Genomic DNA, 16,063 nt, shown 5'->3' on the forward strand with positions numbered 1-16,063 from the left:
CCAGGTGTCCTGGAATCATGGCACTCTCAATGTGTGTTTTTTGGAGTGGGCTAAAAGACTATCTAGCTCAAGTGATGCCAATGGGAGAGACCACCTGCACCCTGACACAGTATTTGGACTATGCTTTATGGATGAGTGGCTCATCCTTTACTGTCCGTGAGGTGGTTATCACCATTTAGCCACAGCCCTCCCAGCCTATTCCCGTCCTACAGGTGCCATTGGTCCTCATCCATGAGTTCTACCTTTTCTCAGAAATCCTCTCTAGTCTGTCACCACTTATCATCACATCCATCACCAATCCAGAGCCAGAGCCTGCCACTATGTCTGTCTGAGAGCCAAGCCTGCTGCCATGTCCACCCCCAAAACAGGCAAATGAGAAGTTTTTGTTGGACAGTCCCATCCAGCTGGTTAGATGTTCCAACTGCGTCTTGAATCCTTCATCCCCCACAGCTTGCAGCGGCAAAATCATATTGTATTCTCCTAAAAATTATTTGGCAAATGTGTGTTGAATGTAAACTCTTCATGGGAATTTCACAATTCAATGTGAATTTATCTGAGAATATTATAAATAAGGAAATCTATTCAGTGATTGGACCATGTTATCATCCAAAATCCCATTTGTGGCACAGCAAAGTGTTGTGAATCATCTCTAAGACTGACACTTAAGATTTAGTCCTACACTTCAATTAAATTATGACTGAGATGCTTAACTTTTAAGTGCAGCTTTGAACCAATAATTTTGTTATACTTAAGTCAATTCTTAGCAGTGTTCTTAACAGTGTTCTTGTAATTCTTAGAGGCTTGATAAATACAGGCCCTGATCACTCATCTGCATTCCTGTTCTTACCATTATCCATAGTTCTTACCATTCAATAATCTCTGCTTCTGAGTTCATTTTCTGTTTCTACCTCTGAGTTACCATGACATAGCTCGGGTGACATAAACTCCTCAGTCTTTTAGTATGAATTTTCCATACCCTACCTGCCTGCCAAAGGCATATTATTATTATTATATATTTTTTTAAGTTAGCATACGCCTTCTAAGAACCAATACCACTGCACAAGCCGCCAGAGCCCACCAGAAAGGGCAGGGCCATCTGGCTATATAAGCGGGCGCTTCGCCATAGGAAATCAGGCCAATTCGACTGAGGCGACGACCTGAGTAGTGCAGTCTGAGTGGCATGGCATGGTACGCAGTACTTGTTCCCGTATCTAAGGGAACCAAGGTTACATTAGTAACCGAGTACGTTCCCTGTCGATACTTCACTCGTACTGCGTCTCTAGATGCTATTGGGAACAAATACAATCCCGCCATGCCATGAAGAGAAACGACCAACATAAACTGGCCTTGAGCAATAAGGCTCAGAGGGACCAATTATGAGCAGGAAGAATCCTGCAGAAGGCATGAGGACCGAGCTCCTAGAGGTCAGTCCAGCCTAGATATCGTTTCAACGGTCATAAGTACAGCCTCAGCACCAGGAATGGGGCCAAGAGCGTTCTTGAAGAATCAGGTGATGCCTGAGGGGACCGCTTAACCCTCTGGCGGCGATAAACGCGTATACGCGTTTTGGGGCAGATTTTCCTGATAAGGCAGAAATGAGCTTGAATTACTCTGCCATTTTTGATTGTTCAGATAAGAGCAATACACCATTCGAATCTGTAAGGGGTCTACTTTTATTTGTATACACTCATAATAACAACTAAACTTTGTGCTTTTGAAGAATAAAGAAAATGAACAGGGTGCGCTCTCTGTCTTCTCCATTTCCGCAAACTGTTTTCAGAAACACGTCACTAAAATTAAGTGTAACTCAGCAAATACTCAACACAGAAACATGAGAGTTATCTCTATAGAAAGCCTGAAGTGTCTACTTCCAAATGAAGTAAGTCATATCGAAAACAAATATTCTGTGATGAAGTAATCCATATGAAACCAACACGATGTTCAGTCTGTCCCGTCTAACTCATTATTTTTAATGTGATCCCGCCCCCTCGCCTTCACATGTAAATAACGACGTGATCCGCGCACGCTTGGAGACGCCCAACATAAACACAGTGTCAGGAGTGAAGAGTTCAGCGCTACAATACTGTTCGTTTCTGGAAGAAGACGCGCAGAGTAAAGGCTGGATTTCCCTCAAAATAACAGCAAGAGTTCATCAAGTAGAGAAGATCGATCTGATGAGTAAGTAATGCTTCTTTTCTGCATTAGTTAACGTGTTATTGTGACATAAACTTGAACACATTACTAGTTGGGTTGTTCCCAAACTACAATACGATGAAAGCTACGCATCTAAGAAAGTTTAGACCATGTTTATTATTAATAATCTGTTCACAAATATATTTTAATAGCTTGCTAAACGATAACAATTAGTTCTCAGATATAAAATATATTTTTTATAGTACGAAGTACATCCTTTTATAGTACAAAGCATGCGTGAGTCTATGACTGCAGAATCATATCTTCTATAGTATAAAATCATACATGATGTTCAGGATGGCTATATGACTACAAAATCATAGTTGGGTTTTCCCCAAACTATCTTTCCTGACTAAAATGTTTGAAATCCAGTAAAACATTTTGAATATGATGGGCAATTCATTGTATTTAAATTTCTTACGGCGCGAGTATGTTTTCTTGTTCCATATAAAACAATAAAAGTAATATGAGAGTATATTGTAACATGATGAATGCTACGAGTCTAAGTATGTTTAGAACATGTTTATGATTAATAGCCTACTCTTTTCAAAAATAGATTTTAATAGCGTGCTAAACAATAATGATTAGTTTCTCAAAAATAAAATGTCTTTTTTTTTTTACGATAATACAAAGCATGCATGAGTCTATGGTTACAAAACCTCCTGATATAAACATGCTCACAAATGTTTTTTTTTTTTTTTATCAGATACCTGCACCACAGATGATGAATCTCTCTCATGACTTTCAGTCTCTTCCAACTGTTTTCCTCTGAGAGCGCTGCACCAACATCAGATGTTCAACTACACTGATATTCTATGTTAAAACACGATCCTTGACTACTGATAATTTTTTTTTTTTCTTGAATCCATGGAAAGTAGCAGAAACACTTAAATAACACGTAAATATCAGGTATGATTTATTTGTTTCACTTGTTGAACAGAATCTGTTGCAGGAATGAGTCAAAGTCTGTTCACATCTCTGTGGTTAGATCAGTGTGCACAATAATGTGTCTTTTGTCCTTCATTATGTAGGTTTTGATTATACTGTGTTGTAAATAAAACACAAATAATTTTAAAAACTTTTTCAATCTCCTCACATTCTCTCTTACCTGCCTCAAAGTCACAGTCACACTGATGGCCCATTAGCAGCCTTTAGGGGAGGGCCCTTTGTCTCTCAGATGAGAATCACTTAATATTCAAGGCCATTACCACTCCCTCGCATATTGGCTTTCAATCACAAAACATGTCTTTAAAAATTTAAATCAATGTATTGTTTTCTGTGAGCAAATAAACAAGATAATTTTCACATAATTTTGAAGCAAAAATTATAGGCTAAAAGATCCAGTTCTCAAAAGTCTTGTGAACAATTGTTCTGTATGTGTTTTATGGTCTTATTTCAGTGACTTTCAGACTTCAGTGAAATTTTAGTTTTTCACTAACTACGCATAAACGTTGATTTTTCAAAAACACAATCATGTACATAAATGCTGCTAACATATTTTTGTAGCCCAGTTTGTGCTGTTTACAGTGTTATTAGACTTTAGCCATTTATATTTTTATAAGCAATTGAAAAAAGCACAAATGTCAGGGCATGTCGAAAGTTCTCCAGGCCTCCAAAACACCCTCAGACCCCAGAGGAGATAGGTGTGTGTCCTTTAAGCAGAGAGAACCCGAGCCCTTATCCAACAGCTCTTGTAAATAGGACAATATCACTGATATGTCACATAAGTGAAGTGACATTCAGCCAAGTATGGTGACCCATACTCGGAATTCGTGCTCTGCATTTAACCCATCCAACGTGCACACACACAGCAGTGAACACACACACACCGTGAACATACACCCGGAGCAGTGGGCAGCCATTTTATGCTGCAGCGCCCGGGGAGCAGTTGGGGGTTCGGTGCCTTGCTCAGGGGCACCTCAGTCGTGGTATTGAGGGTGGAGAGAGACATTCAGGACATTCTCGGGGAGATCTATTGAGTCCCATCGAGTGCCCATAGATGCAGGTCCCACAGCTCGGGCTGGGGGTGCCAGATCGTTCTGTTCACCTGAGAGAGAAGGTCTCGTCTCAGGGGAATGGGCCATGGAGCCCCTATTAGCAGCTGAGATAATGATTGGTCTTTCAGAGTGGGGCCACTAGAAGTACTTTGTGCATGTGTTCCCTGATTCGCCTGATTACTTGAGGAATCAGAGCTATAGGGGGAAAAGCATATAGGAGGAGGTTGGGCCATTCGTGGGCCAACGCGTCCTCGCTCTTCAAAAAGTAAATTTGGCAGTGAGAGTTGTCTTTGGAGGCGAAGAGGTCGACCTCTGCCCCGCCAAAGATTCGCCAAATTTCTTGAGCCGTCTGTGGGTGGAGCATCCACTCCTCGGAGGGGACGTTGTTCCGAGAGAGCATATCCGCTCCTTGGTTCAGCATGCCGGGCACATGAGCTGCTCTCAGTGAACGCAGGTTGAGATGTGCCCATACTAAGAGGAGTTTTGCCATCTCAAAAAGGCGTTTCGAGGTGAGCCCGCCCTGGTGATTTATGTATGACACCACTGTCATGTTGTCCGAATGGACTAGCACGTAGTGTCCCTTCAGGACTGGCAGGAAGAACTGAAGAGCTCGACATACTGCCGTCATTTCGAGGCAGTTGATGTGCAGGTGTCCTTCTGCGTTCGTCCAGGAGCCGAAGGTCGGTTCGTCATTGCACAGAGCCCCCCAACCTGTGTTGGAGGCGTCCATTGTAACAACCTTCCTTCTGTAAACCAAACCCATTGTCACGCCTTGTTTGAACCACCATAGGTCCTTCCAGGGGGCCAGGGCTGACACGCAGGTCCGGTCCACCCTGATGCGGATGCGTCCATGACGCCACACATCAGGCGGAATTAGAGGTTTCAGCCAGTACTGAAGGGGTCTCATCCTGAGAAGGCCCAACCGAAGAACTGGCGATGCGGAGGCCATGAGGCCCAGCATCCTCTGAAACTATTTGAGTGGGTAAAAGGCTCCAATTTTGAAGGAAGCCGCGAGCTACCGTATGGCCAGAATGCCATCTGGCGTGACTTTCGCCGTCATGTGGGCTGAGTCGAAAACTGTCCCCAGGAACGAAATTCGTTGGCTGATGGACAGGGAGCTCTTGGCCAAATTGATCCTGAGTCCCAGGTCCTCCAAGTGACTGAGGAGGAGGGACCTGTGGGCTACCAGCTCTTCCTTCGACTGCGCTAGAATGAGCCAGTCGTTGAGGTAATTCAGGACAAGGATTCCCATCTGTCTCAGAGGGGAGAGAGCCGCATCTATGCACTTCGTAAAAGTGCAGGGAGCTAGAGCCAGCCCAAAGGGCGGGACCGTGTATTGATAAGCCACTCCCTCGAAGGCGAATCTCAAGAATCGTCTGTGATGGGGGGCTATCTGGATGTGAAAGTAAGCGTCTTTCAGATCCAGCTAAAAGAACCAGTCCTTTGGGCGAATATCTGAGAGGATCTGCTTCAGTGTAGTCATTCTGAACGGCCGTCTCATGAGATCTCTGACGTCTGAGATCGAGGATGGGCCGGAAGCCGCCATCTTTTTTGGGGACGAGGAAGTAACGGCTGTAGAAGCCTGACCCGCTCTGAGCTGGGGGAACTATCTCTATAGCTCCTTTTGCCAGCAAATTCTTTACCTCGGCTCGCAGAACGTGAGTGTTGCTGCTCAGCACTGAGGTGGAGACCATGCCGCTGTACCGCGGGGGTCGTCGAGCGAATTGAAGTGTATAACCTCGTTTTATAATCCCCAGAACCCAATGAGACACTCCGGGGATGGCCCGCCAGGCCGCGGCCCATGTGGCAAGGGGTTGGATTAGTTCGGGTGGTGAGTCGCTCTGCGGGGACTCGACACACTCGGTAATTGGAAGAGGAAATTTCCTCTCTTTTTGAGGATGTTTGTTTTTTATTTTTCTCGTTATAACAGCGGCTGTATGTGGAGGCGCTTTTGGAAAGGCCCGTGATTCACAACAGTTTCTGTGACAAACAAACCAGAATTGGTACCCGGAACTGAACGGGGTGCTTCAAGGCACAACAGAGGGCGTTTTGGGGTTGGTCCAGCCTTTGCGAGACTGATCCCCCTCCTCTTCCTTCCTAGCGGATAAGGCGCCCCGGCAGGAACCATTCGTCCAGACGGCTACGAGTGGGCTCCTCCGGCGTAGACCACTCCAAACCCAGCTCGTCGACGGCCTTAGAGAGGATGCGGAAGAGCTCGGCATCCATCCCTGGCTTCGCGTCGCTGCGTTCGGCAGACGATGAAGGAGCGGGGTCGATAGTGGAGCCCGACATCTCCTCCGCGTCTGACGCTATTAGAGACATGCTGTCATCTAATAGCTCATTCTCAACAGCTCCGAACGAGATCACGTCACTTGCACCAACCGAGGGACGTTGTTCCGCGTGCTCGAAGAGGACGGGAGAATCCTCTCTGCATAGCGGGGGCGAGGAACGCGGGGTCTGAGCCGGCGTGAGCTCGCTCGCCGCTGAGCGCTTATTCCCTTTACCCCGCCGTTTTTTCCCCGCAGATCCCTGGGAGGAAGAAAACGGGAGGGCGCGAGGGGCGGCATCGTTCTCTGAAAAGAAAGCGATCTGAGCGTGCACAGTCACGAGACTGATGTTCACACAGTGTGAACATTCCATCTCAGTCAGAGCGGCTTCTGCGTGGGGTTTACCCAGGCACGAAACACACTCCGAGTGGCCGTCAGCATCGTGCAGAGAGATCCTGCACGATGCGCAAAGACGGCGCGGCATTTTCTAACAACGCCGTGGCTCTTTTAGAGAAATTTGCTTTTTAATATATGCTCGCCGGATGGCAGCAGGGCACGAGCTGACGTCTGCTTGATCACTGAGCGGCTCAGCGAAGCGGGCTGGATCAGTGGGGAGATGCAGGAAAAAAGGTAGCTTCTAATCCGCAGTGAGGTGTGTGGAGTCCTGAGATCAGCGAAGAAGTCGTCGCTGAAGGAGAATTGATCTGATTTCCTATGGCGAAGCGCCCGCTTATATAGCCAGATGGCCCCGCTGTTTCTGGTGGGCTCTGGCGGGCTTTGCCGTGCCGCTGACGAGCCATTGGTTCGTTTTTATTTACTGCACGAACCAATGGCCATGCAGTCACACTGCGTGATTGAAAAAGTCTTCAGTCCTCGAAAGGAGTTTTCCCCATAGCGTCTAGCGACGCAGTACGAGTGAAGTATCTAAGGGAACAGGTATTTTCCAGTGTCAGTGTAATTGTTTACAGTCACTGCATTGCTCCGAATATAAGACAACCCTGATTATATGACGACCTCCCCTTTTTCAAGATGTACCTTTTCAGAAAAGGCTTTTCTGAAGCTTTTTGAAGACCAAATCTTGTCTTGAGGTAATTATTCCAACAATATTAGTCCTAAACTAGTTTTCGTTAATACAATTAAAAGGTCACACTTTATTTCAAGATCCAGTTCTCACTATTAACCCCTAATTACTGCTTATTAATAGATATAATAGTAAGGTAGTTGTTAAATTTAGGTATTAGGTAGGATTAGGGATGTAGAATATGGTCATGCAGAATATGTGCTTTATAAGTACTAATAAACTGCCAATATACTAATAATATGCACACTCATAAGCAGATTGTTAATAGTGAGAATTGGTCTTTATACAAAAGGGTTATCAATTAAAAATAATTAATTTGGTATGATCCACCAGTCATTTAAAAATATACAACAGTGAAAATAAATGAAAATAAAGCAGCATTTTGGGGTTACAGAAACAACAGTTACCATGGTAAATACACAATAATAACATAAACTGTTAATGAAACATATTGAAATAGCTCCTAGTTAATAGAATGGATATCATACCTGCATGCAAATCCTTCCTACAGTGGCGGGGGAAAAAATTATTATTTGAACCCTTGCTGATTTTGTACCTTTGCCCAGTGACAACAGTGAGAGACAGAATAACAAGAAAAAAATCCAGAAAAACGCATTTCAAAAAAAGTTATAAATTGTTTTGCATTTTAATGAGTCAAATAAGTATTTGATCCCCTATCAATCAGCAAGATTTCTGACTCCCAGGTGTCTTTTATACAGGTAAGGATCTGAGTTCTCTTAAAGGGAGTGCTCCTAATCTCAGCTTGTTACCTGTATAAAAGACACCTGTTCACAGAAGCAATCAATCAATCAGATTCCAAACTCTCCACCATGACCAAGACCAAAGAGCCGTCCAAGGATGTCAGGGACAAGCTTGTAGACCTACACAAGGCTGGAATGGGCTACAAGACCATCGCCAAGCAGCTTGGTGAGAAGGTGACAGCAGTTGGTGCGATTATTCATGAAAGAGACAAAAAATAACTGTCAAACTGTCAATCGCCACCTACTGTTTCAGGTGTATAATTGACAAGTAAAGTATAAGATGACCTCATAATTTAAAAAAAACTACAAAAAAACACTGTCTTATATTCAGAACAATACAGTATTTCTGAGAAATAATGTATTTTGAGGGAGAAGACGAGCCAGCTATTTGTGTTTGTGAATCTGTGTATTTGCAGTGTATGTTATGTAAGGTTATTTTCTTTCTATGGTTATATCATTTCTGTATTTCTAGAACTCCCTCAAAAATGAGATGCTACATCTCAATGGGTTATCCTTTCAATCAATCAATTTAAATATTTACCCTTTATGGAAAAGAAACATTCAGAGTAGAAATTTTGTAATGTGTGATTTGTTATGTGAATTACATGTATTTTTGTGTTCTTCAGCAAATGATTGTTGGTGTATTTTTGTCCATCTAAAATGAAACCCATATATGAGTGATAGATGTGGTGTTGTGGGGTGGGTCTGGGTGGGCTACCATTGTACAGAACCTGGAACTTCTGCTGGAGTAGAATAACATCTTATAATAGCACATTCAGAGGATCTGTAACTAGATCAAAAGGGGACATACTGTGCTACTGGTGCATATATACAGTCTTAATGATCGAATCATGAACAACCCCAGTGACCAGCAACAACCCAACAATGATGTCATTAAATAGGTCTTGAGAGGACAAGAAAGCAAAAGAGTGGAAAAGAAACAGAGGCCATACCTTGGTCGCCCATCATCAGGTGTGCCAGACCTTAAAGGAAAACAAGAACACAGTCAGCAAAGAATATGGGCCAGAGCAATCTGGGACCATGTAATCAACCATGCTGGAGAATGCGAATAGAAAAAAAAACAAAAAAAAAACATACATTTTGTTTTGTCTTAAATATACTGTATGTAGTCACAATTTGACAGAGATACAAAACTTGAATTTTATAAAAGCCACCCAAGATTTAACATTATAGTGTTTTCCCCTAAGTAGCGAGTGTCAATGGTGAGCGGTGACATTTTTAACCCGTATGCTGAGTGCTAAGATTAAGATCCCCCCTCCTCATCGGCTTTTAGGATGCACTCAAAGACGGAAACAGTGTGGCAGGTGTCGATTTAAAAGTATGCACATTTCCTACCTTATTTGTAAATGAAATTCATCTCCAGTCCTTCTTCTAGGATATAGTTCCAGGTTTATCCAAAGTTATTCGAATGATATAAAAACATATAGCTGTTTACAAGTAGTTATGCTTTGATACGTAATAATCAGAGGGTGGGGAGAAGGGGGATTCCTCTGTTCTATATAAAACTGCATCGACTGAATGATTTATTTATTTATTTTTTCATTCCCGGCGAATAGAAGTTAAAAAGTTCTTAAAAACTAAAATAAAACCTCAGAGCTCTACAACACAAAAAAGCACACAAACTCCCAATATTTATTTTTATTTTTTTCCAAGTAAATAGGAGTTAAAACTCCCACATGGGTGACACTGCTCCAATAACAGACCATGACAAAAATAATATCTTTAAAAAATTGCCAAGTAACGTGGCCAACAGTAATAAAACCAGAAGGACGTTAACTGTAAATGACACAAGCATACGGAAAACATAGTTAAAAAATAAAAATAAATCCTCCTTGTGTTCAACATGTTCTGAGGATTGTGTTATTGGTTTTTTTCCCCAGATGTTTGTTATTTAAGGGTGTATTCACACCAGAAAAGTCCGATAGTTCACTTGCTTTGATCAGGCCCAAATATAATTTTTTTTTGTTAGTTTGTTTGGTGTGGTTTGCTTTCACACTGCCCTTTTTGCAAGTGAACCAGAAATTGTAAACAAAACCACACGTATGCCAAGGTCATCCAGAAAGTCTCAAGCAGGGAAAACAGAAAGTGCAAAAACAGGCTAATCATTGAGATCTTTCGTAGTGCAATTTTTATTCTTTTACTGATTTGCTGTTATGAGATACTAACACAATATGAAGAAACTTATGAGCATCAAATGAGACAATGTCATACGTTGTAATTACCACTTGCCCAAAATAAAATCTATAGATCTAAAATACTTAAAGCATATCAAAATGTTAGTGTCACGAACAGGCTAGGAGACACGGAGGAGTAAGGTCAATACAGGGTTTATTGTGAAAGGTGCACGGGTGAATGCTGAGTGGAGGAGCGGGAACAGGATCCAGGAAGGGAAGTCGGCGGTGCGCACTGCCGCGGGGAGGAACAGGACCAGGAAGAGCCAGGAGCGGTGGAGAACAGGAGCGGTGGAGACTAGGAGCGGTGGAGACTTGGAACAGGGGGAACCTGGAGGTCTGCAGGTAAGTAACACAAGGTTAGTAGTCAGGCTAGGTTCGGGTAGTGAACGGTAGACCGGACGAGGAAGGAGTGCTTGTGATGAGTGGATATAGTGCTGTTCATTAGCCGGTGACAGGTGCGGGGAATCAGTACTCAGGTGATTGGGATCTGGCTAATGAAGGTGCAGGTGACTGTGATTCGCTGACATTACCCCCCCCTCCAGGGGCGGCTCCTGACGCCCTACCACGGCGACGGGGGCGGCCTCGGCCTCTGGGTGCGGGACGACTAGGGTGATTGCGGTGAAACTCTTCGAGGAGCAAGGGGTCGAGGATGTCGTCCCGGGCCACCCAGGATCTTTCCTCTGGGCCATACCCCTCCCAGTCCACCAGGTACTCGAGCCGGGCGCCCCGTCGCCGCGAGTCCAGGATGTTGCGGACCCGGTAGACCTCAGCCCCATCGATCATCTCCGGAGGAGGGGGTGCGTCCGGTCCCGTGGTTCCTGGTGTAGAGGGGGAGAAGGGTTTGAGCAGTGAGACGTGGAAGGTGGGGTGGATGCGATACCTGGGGGGGAGCTGAAGCTCATAGGTGACGTCGTTCACCTGCCTCTGGATCTTAAACGGACCTATGAAGCGGGGACTCAGCTTTTTGCAAGGCAGGCGGAGACGGATATCCTTGGTCGACAGCCAGACCCGATCTCCTGGCTGGTATTGGGGGGTCTCGGATCTCCGGACGTCCGCAAAGCGTTTATGTCTCCGCACTGCCCGCTGAAGATGGATATGTGCTGAGTCCCAAACCCTCTCACTTTCTCGGAACCAGTGGTCCACAGCTGGAACCTCCGCTGGTTCCTCCGTCCAGGGGAACAGAGGGGGTTGGTAGCCGAGCATGCACTGGAACGGGGTGAGACCGGTGGTGGCCTGGCGAAGGGAGTTTTGTGCATACTCGGCCCATGGGAGAAAACGGCTCCAGCTGTGCTGATCGGGGGAGCAGTATGACCGGAGGTAGCGTCCGAGCTCCTGGATCTTACGCTCAGTCTGGCCGTTGGTCTGGGGGTGATAGCCCGAGGACAGGCTGACGGTGATTCCCAAGAGGCGGAAGAAGGATCTCCAGACCCGGGACACAAATTGAGGGCCACGGTCCGACACAATGTCCTCCGGTAGGCCGAAGTTGCGGAACACATGGTGGAATAGGCATTCGGCGGTCTCCAATGCCGTGGGCAAGCCCCTGAGGGGGATGAGTTTGCAAGCCTTGGAGAAACGGTCCACCACAACTAGGACACAGGTGTGGCCCTCAGACTCTGGGAGGTCGGTGACGAAGTCCACACCGAGATGGGACCAAGGCCTCTGGGGAATTGGCAGGGGAACCAGTTTGCCTGCGGGCAGATGGCGAGGAGACTGAGACATGGCACAGACTGAGCAGCCTCGAACGTACCTGATGACATCCGCGGTCATACCGGGCCACCAGTAACGAGCTTGGAGAAGTGAGAGAGTTCGCTGGCTGCCTGGGTGTCCAGAGCCCGGTACTTCATGTGCTGAGCCCAGAAGGGTGAGGCGCTGGGAGCGGGGCACATAAGTTTTCCCTTCTGGGCCTCCCTGCGGGGCGGGTTCGGTGAGAGTGGCGTCACGGATGTTGTCGTTGAGTTCCCACTGGATGGGGCTGACTATGAGGGCTGGAGGGAGAATGGGCTCGGGGTCTGTGGGTGTTTCTGGGGCATGCAAGCGGGAGAGAGCATCGGCCTTGGTGTTGCGGATTCCGGGGCGGTAGGTGATAGAGAAGGAAAACCGGGTGAAGAAGAGGGCCCAGCGTGCTTGACGAGGGTTTAAGCGTTTGGCATCTCGTAGATACTGGAGGTTCTTATGGTCCGTGATGACGGTGAAGGGGCAGGTGGCTCCCTCCAGCCAGTGACGCCACTCCTCCAAGGCTAGTTTGATGGCCAGCAGCTCTCGATTGCCAATGTCGTAGTTTACCTCCGCAGGGGACAGCTTCCGCGAGAAGTAAGCGCAAGGATGGAGGCGGGGAGGCTCGCCGTGGTGTTGGGACAGCACGGCCCCGACTCCCGTGGTAGAGGCGTCGACTTCCACGACGAAGGGGATCTGGGGATCCGGGTGGCGTAGGATAGGGGCCGTGCTGAAGGCTTCCTTGAGCTGTTGGAACGCTTCGTGGGCTTCGGGGTTCCAGGACAGAGACTTGGGCTTACCACGGAGCAAGGAGGTGAGGGGTGATGACAGTCGACTGAATTGACAGATGAACCGTCGGTAAAAGTTGGCGAAGCCCAGAAAGCGCTGTAGTTCCTTAACCGTTTGTGGTAGAGGCCAGTCTAGGATGGCTTGGACTTTCCCCTGGTCCATCTGGATTCCTTCGGGACTGATGGTATAGCCGAGGAACTGCACCGTGGAGCGATGGAACTCGCACTTCTCCAGTTTAAGGTAGAGCCGGTGCTCTCGGAGCCGCTGGAGGACCTGCTCAACGTGGTGGCGATGTTCGGCCAGGTTCCGGGAGTAAATCAGGATATCGTCTATGTAGACGATCACGAATTGGTGGAGGAACTCCCGGAACACCTCGTTCATGAAGCCTTGAAAGACGGACGGTGAGTTGGAGAGGCCGTACGGCATAACCCGGTACTCGTAGTGCCCAGATGGAGTGTGGAACGCCGTCTTCCACTCATCGCCCGCCCTTATCCTCACGAGGTTGTACGCGCTTCGCAGGTCCAACTTGGAGAAGATGCGGGCCCCACGGAGTTCCTCGAGGGCGGCCGGGACCAGGGGAAGCGGGTATGGGAGTTTGACTGTCTGCTCGTTGAGTGTGCGGTAATCTATACAGGGCCTCAAGCCTCCGTCCTTTTTGCCCACGAAGAAGAAGCTCGAGGCGGCGGGGGATGTTGACTGCCGGATAAAGCCTTGTTGAAGAGCCTCCTTGATGTACTCCTCCATTGCCTTGCGCTCCGGGATGGACAGGGGGTAAATCTTACCCTTAGGAAGTTTTGCCCCAGGCAGCAGGTCAATGGCACAGTCCCATGGCCGGTGCGGTGGTAGGCGAGTGGCTGCCTGTTTGCTGAATACATCCTGGAACGCCTGGTAGTCAGATGGGACGGTACACTTCACCTGGGGCTCAGGACTTTCTACTAGAGTGGAACAGACTGTCAGGGGGGCGGGGTTCGTAGGGATCCTCTGTACTGACTGCAGGCAGGACTGGGAACAAAACTCGCTCCAGCGAGTGACTTCGCATGGATCCCATCTGACTACTGGAGAATGGAGATTGAGCCATGGGCGTCCCAGGATGATATCCACCGTGGGCCCCTCCAGTACCAGAAAGGTGATGGACTCCTCGTGTAGACAGCCGACCCGGAGTGTTACGGGAGGAGAGCGATACCTCACTCTACCACGCCCCAGCGGTTTTCCCTGGATGGTCTCGACTCGGAGCTCCTGGGGTTGCCGCCTCCGGGGGAGATTGAGGTGGGTTAGTAGGGCTTGGGAAATGAAGTTCCCCGAGGAGCCCGAGTCGACCAGGGCGGAGACTGTAAGAGAGGAGTCTGGGGTGAGGAGTTGTACTGGCATCAGTGATAATGAAGAAATATCTGGCTCAAGTTGAAGGGTACTCACCGCGGGGCGTGGAGGTCGGACGGGGCATTCCCGGATGAAGTGTCCTTGTTTCGCGCAGTAGAGGCATAGGTTGGCCGCGAGGCGGCGCGCACGTTCCATGCGGGAGAGGCGGGCGGTGTCTACGAGCATGGGTTCTGGTACTGGGGAGCTTGCAGCGGGTGAAGCTGACGGGGGGGCGGACTCATCCTCGAGGCAGGCGGTGAGGCGTTGAGAGATGCGAGAAGCGCGTTGCATGAAGGTTTCTAGTCCTACGCTGTCATCGTAGATGGCCATCTGGGCGCGCAGGCGGGGATTCAAGCCGAGGCGGTAGGCACTCAGTAAAGCTGCTTCGTTCCAGCCGCTTGTGGCCGCTAGAGTGCGAAACTCCAAGGTGTAGTCATCCACGGACGCCTCTCCTTGGCGTAGGCGAAGAAGACGATCCTGCACAGAGATGCGTCCCGCGGCGACTCCGAAGACCTCCTTGAAGTGGCTGGTGAACGCTTCGTAGGAGTTGATGATGGTGCTCTGCGCGTCCCAGATAGCCTGCGCCCATAGCAACGCCTTGCCGGACAGGAGGGAGGTAAGAAAAGCCACCTTCGATCTCTCGGTGGTGAACTTACGGGGTTGTGCCGCGATGTACAAGGACACTTGGAGCAGGAAGCCGCCACACCCCGCCGCATCACCCGCGTATTTGGATGGAATGGCCACGGGACTCTCAGAGGCAGGTGGTGGGACAGGTGGCGGAAGAAGGGAAGCCCGGAGAGTATTGACCAACTCCTCCAGCGTGTCGACGGCCGAGGGTGGCCGGGACTCCATGACACGCGGTGCTGTAGTTGGTCCGGTCTTCTGTCACGAACAGGCTAGGAGACACGGAGGAGTAAGGTCAATACAGGGTTTATTGTGAAAGGTGCACGGGTGAATGCTGAGTGGAGGAGCGGGAACAGGATCCAGGAAGGGAAGTCGGCGGTGCGCACTGCCGCGGGGAGGAACAGGACCAGGAAGAGCCAGGAGCGGTGGAGAACAGGAGCGGTGGAGACTAGGAGCGGTGGAGACTTGGAACAGGGGGAACCTGGAGGTCTGCAGGTAAGTAACACAAGGTTAGTAGTCAGGCTAGGTTCGGGTAGTGAACGGTAGACCGGACGAGGAAGGAGTGCTTGTGATGAGTGGATATAGTGCTGTTCATTAGCCGGTGACAGGTGCGGGGAATCAGTACTCAGGTGATTGGGATCTGGCTAATGAAGGTGCAGGTGACTGTGATTCTCTGACAGTTAGTTGAAACATTTAACCTAGATAAATGTGCGCTCCAATCGTTTGTGCGGAGAGTGGAAGCTGAAGCATGCTTCAGGACATTAGCGTAAAACAAATTAAATACGCTGTAATTGTTGCTCATAAAAGGTAAGAATAATACATCGTTCGGCACTGTAAAGGGTCTATTTTTATTTGTGTGCACTCACAATATCAAGAAAACGTAGTGATTTTGTAAAATAAAGAAAACTAATAGGATGTGCTTGCCGTCCCAGTCTTGAACAGGAGCGCTTCACAAAAATGAACCAAAACTCTTCGTTGAATATTTTCCTTACAGACATGATGAATATATCTATAGAAAGCTTTGAATTACTACAAAATGAAATAATTCCTATCCAAAACAAAAACTCTTTCATTATAATGCGTAAAG

The 16,063-nt window shown here is 47.7% G+C and overlaps 1 protein-coding gene across 8 annotated transcripts in view; it reads right to left on the reverse strand.

Moving 5' to 3' along the window:
* Positions 1 to 16,063, reverse strand: part of LOC306883954 (neurexin-1a-like) — a gene marked incomplete at both ends in the record, with an annotated part of 389,273 nt that overhangs the window by 361,094 nt on the left and 12,116 nt on the right. For 4 of the 8 annotated variants that reach the window (XM_079439505.1, XM_079439504.1, XM_079439503.1 and 1 more), the window contains one exon: positions 9,253 to 9,282. The exons of 3 other annotated variants lie outside the window; for them this stretch is intronic. In XM_079439505.1, the coding sequence (XP_079295631.1) occupies positions 9,253 to 9,282 (30 nt within the window). Of the gene's footprint in view, positions 1 to 9,241; positions 9,283 to 16,063 lie in introns of all 8 variants that reach the window. One more of the 8 variants, XM_079439498.1, reaches the window with a different exon arrangement.

This window comes from Barbus barbus (assembly GCF_936440315.1).
Source record: "Barbus barbus genome assembly, chromosome: 18".
NCBI classification, from domain to species: domain Eukaryota; kingdom Metazoa; phylum Chordata; class Actinopteri; order Cypriniformes; family Cyprinidae; genus Barbus; species Barbus barbus.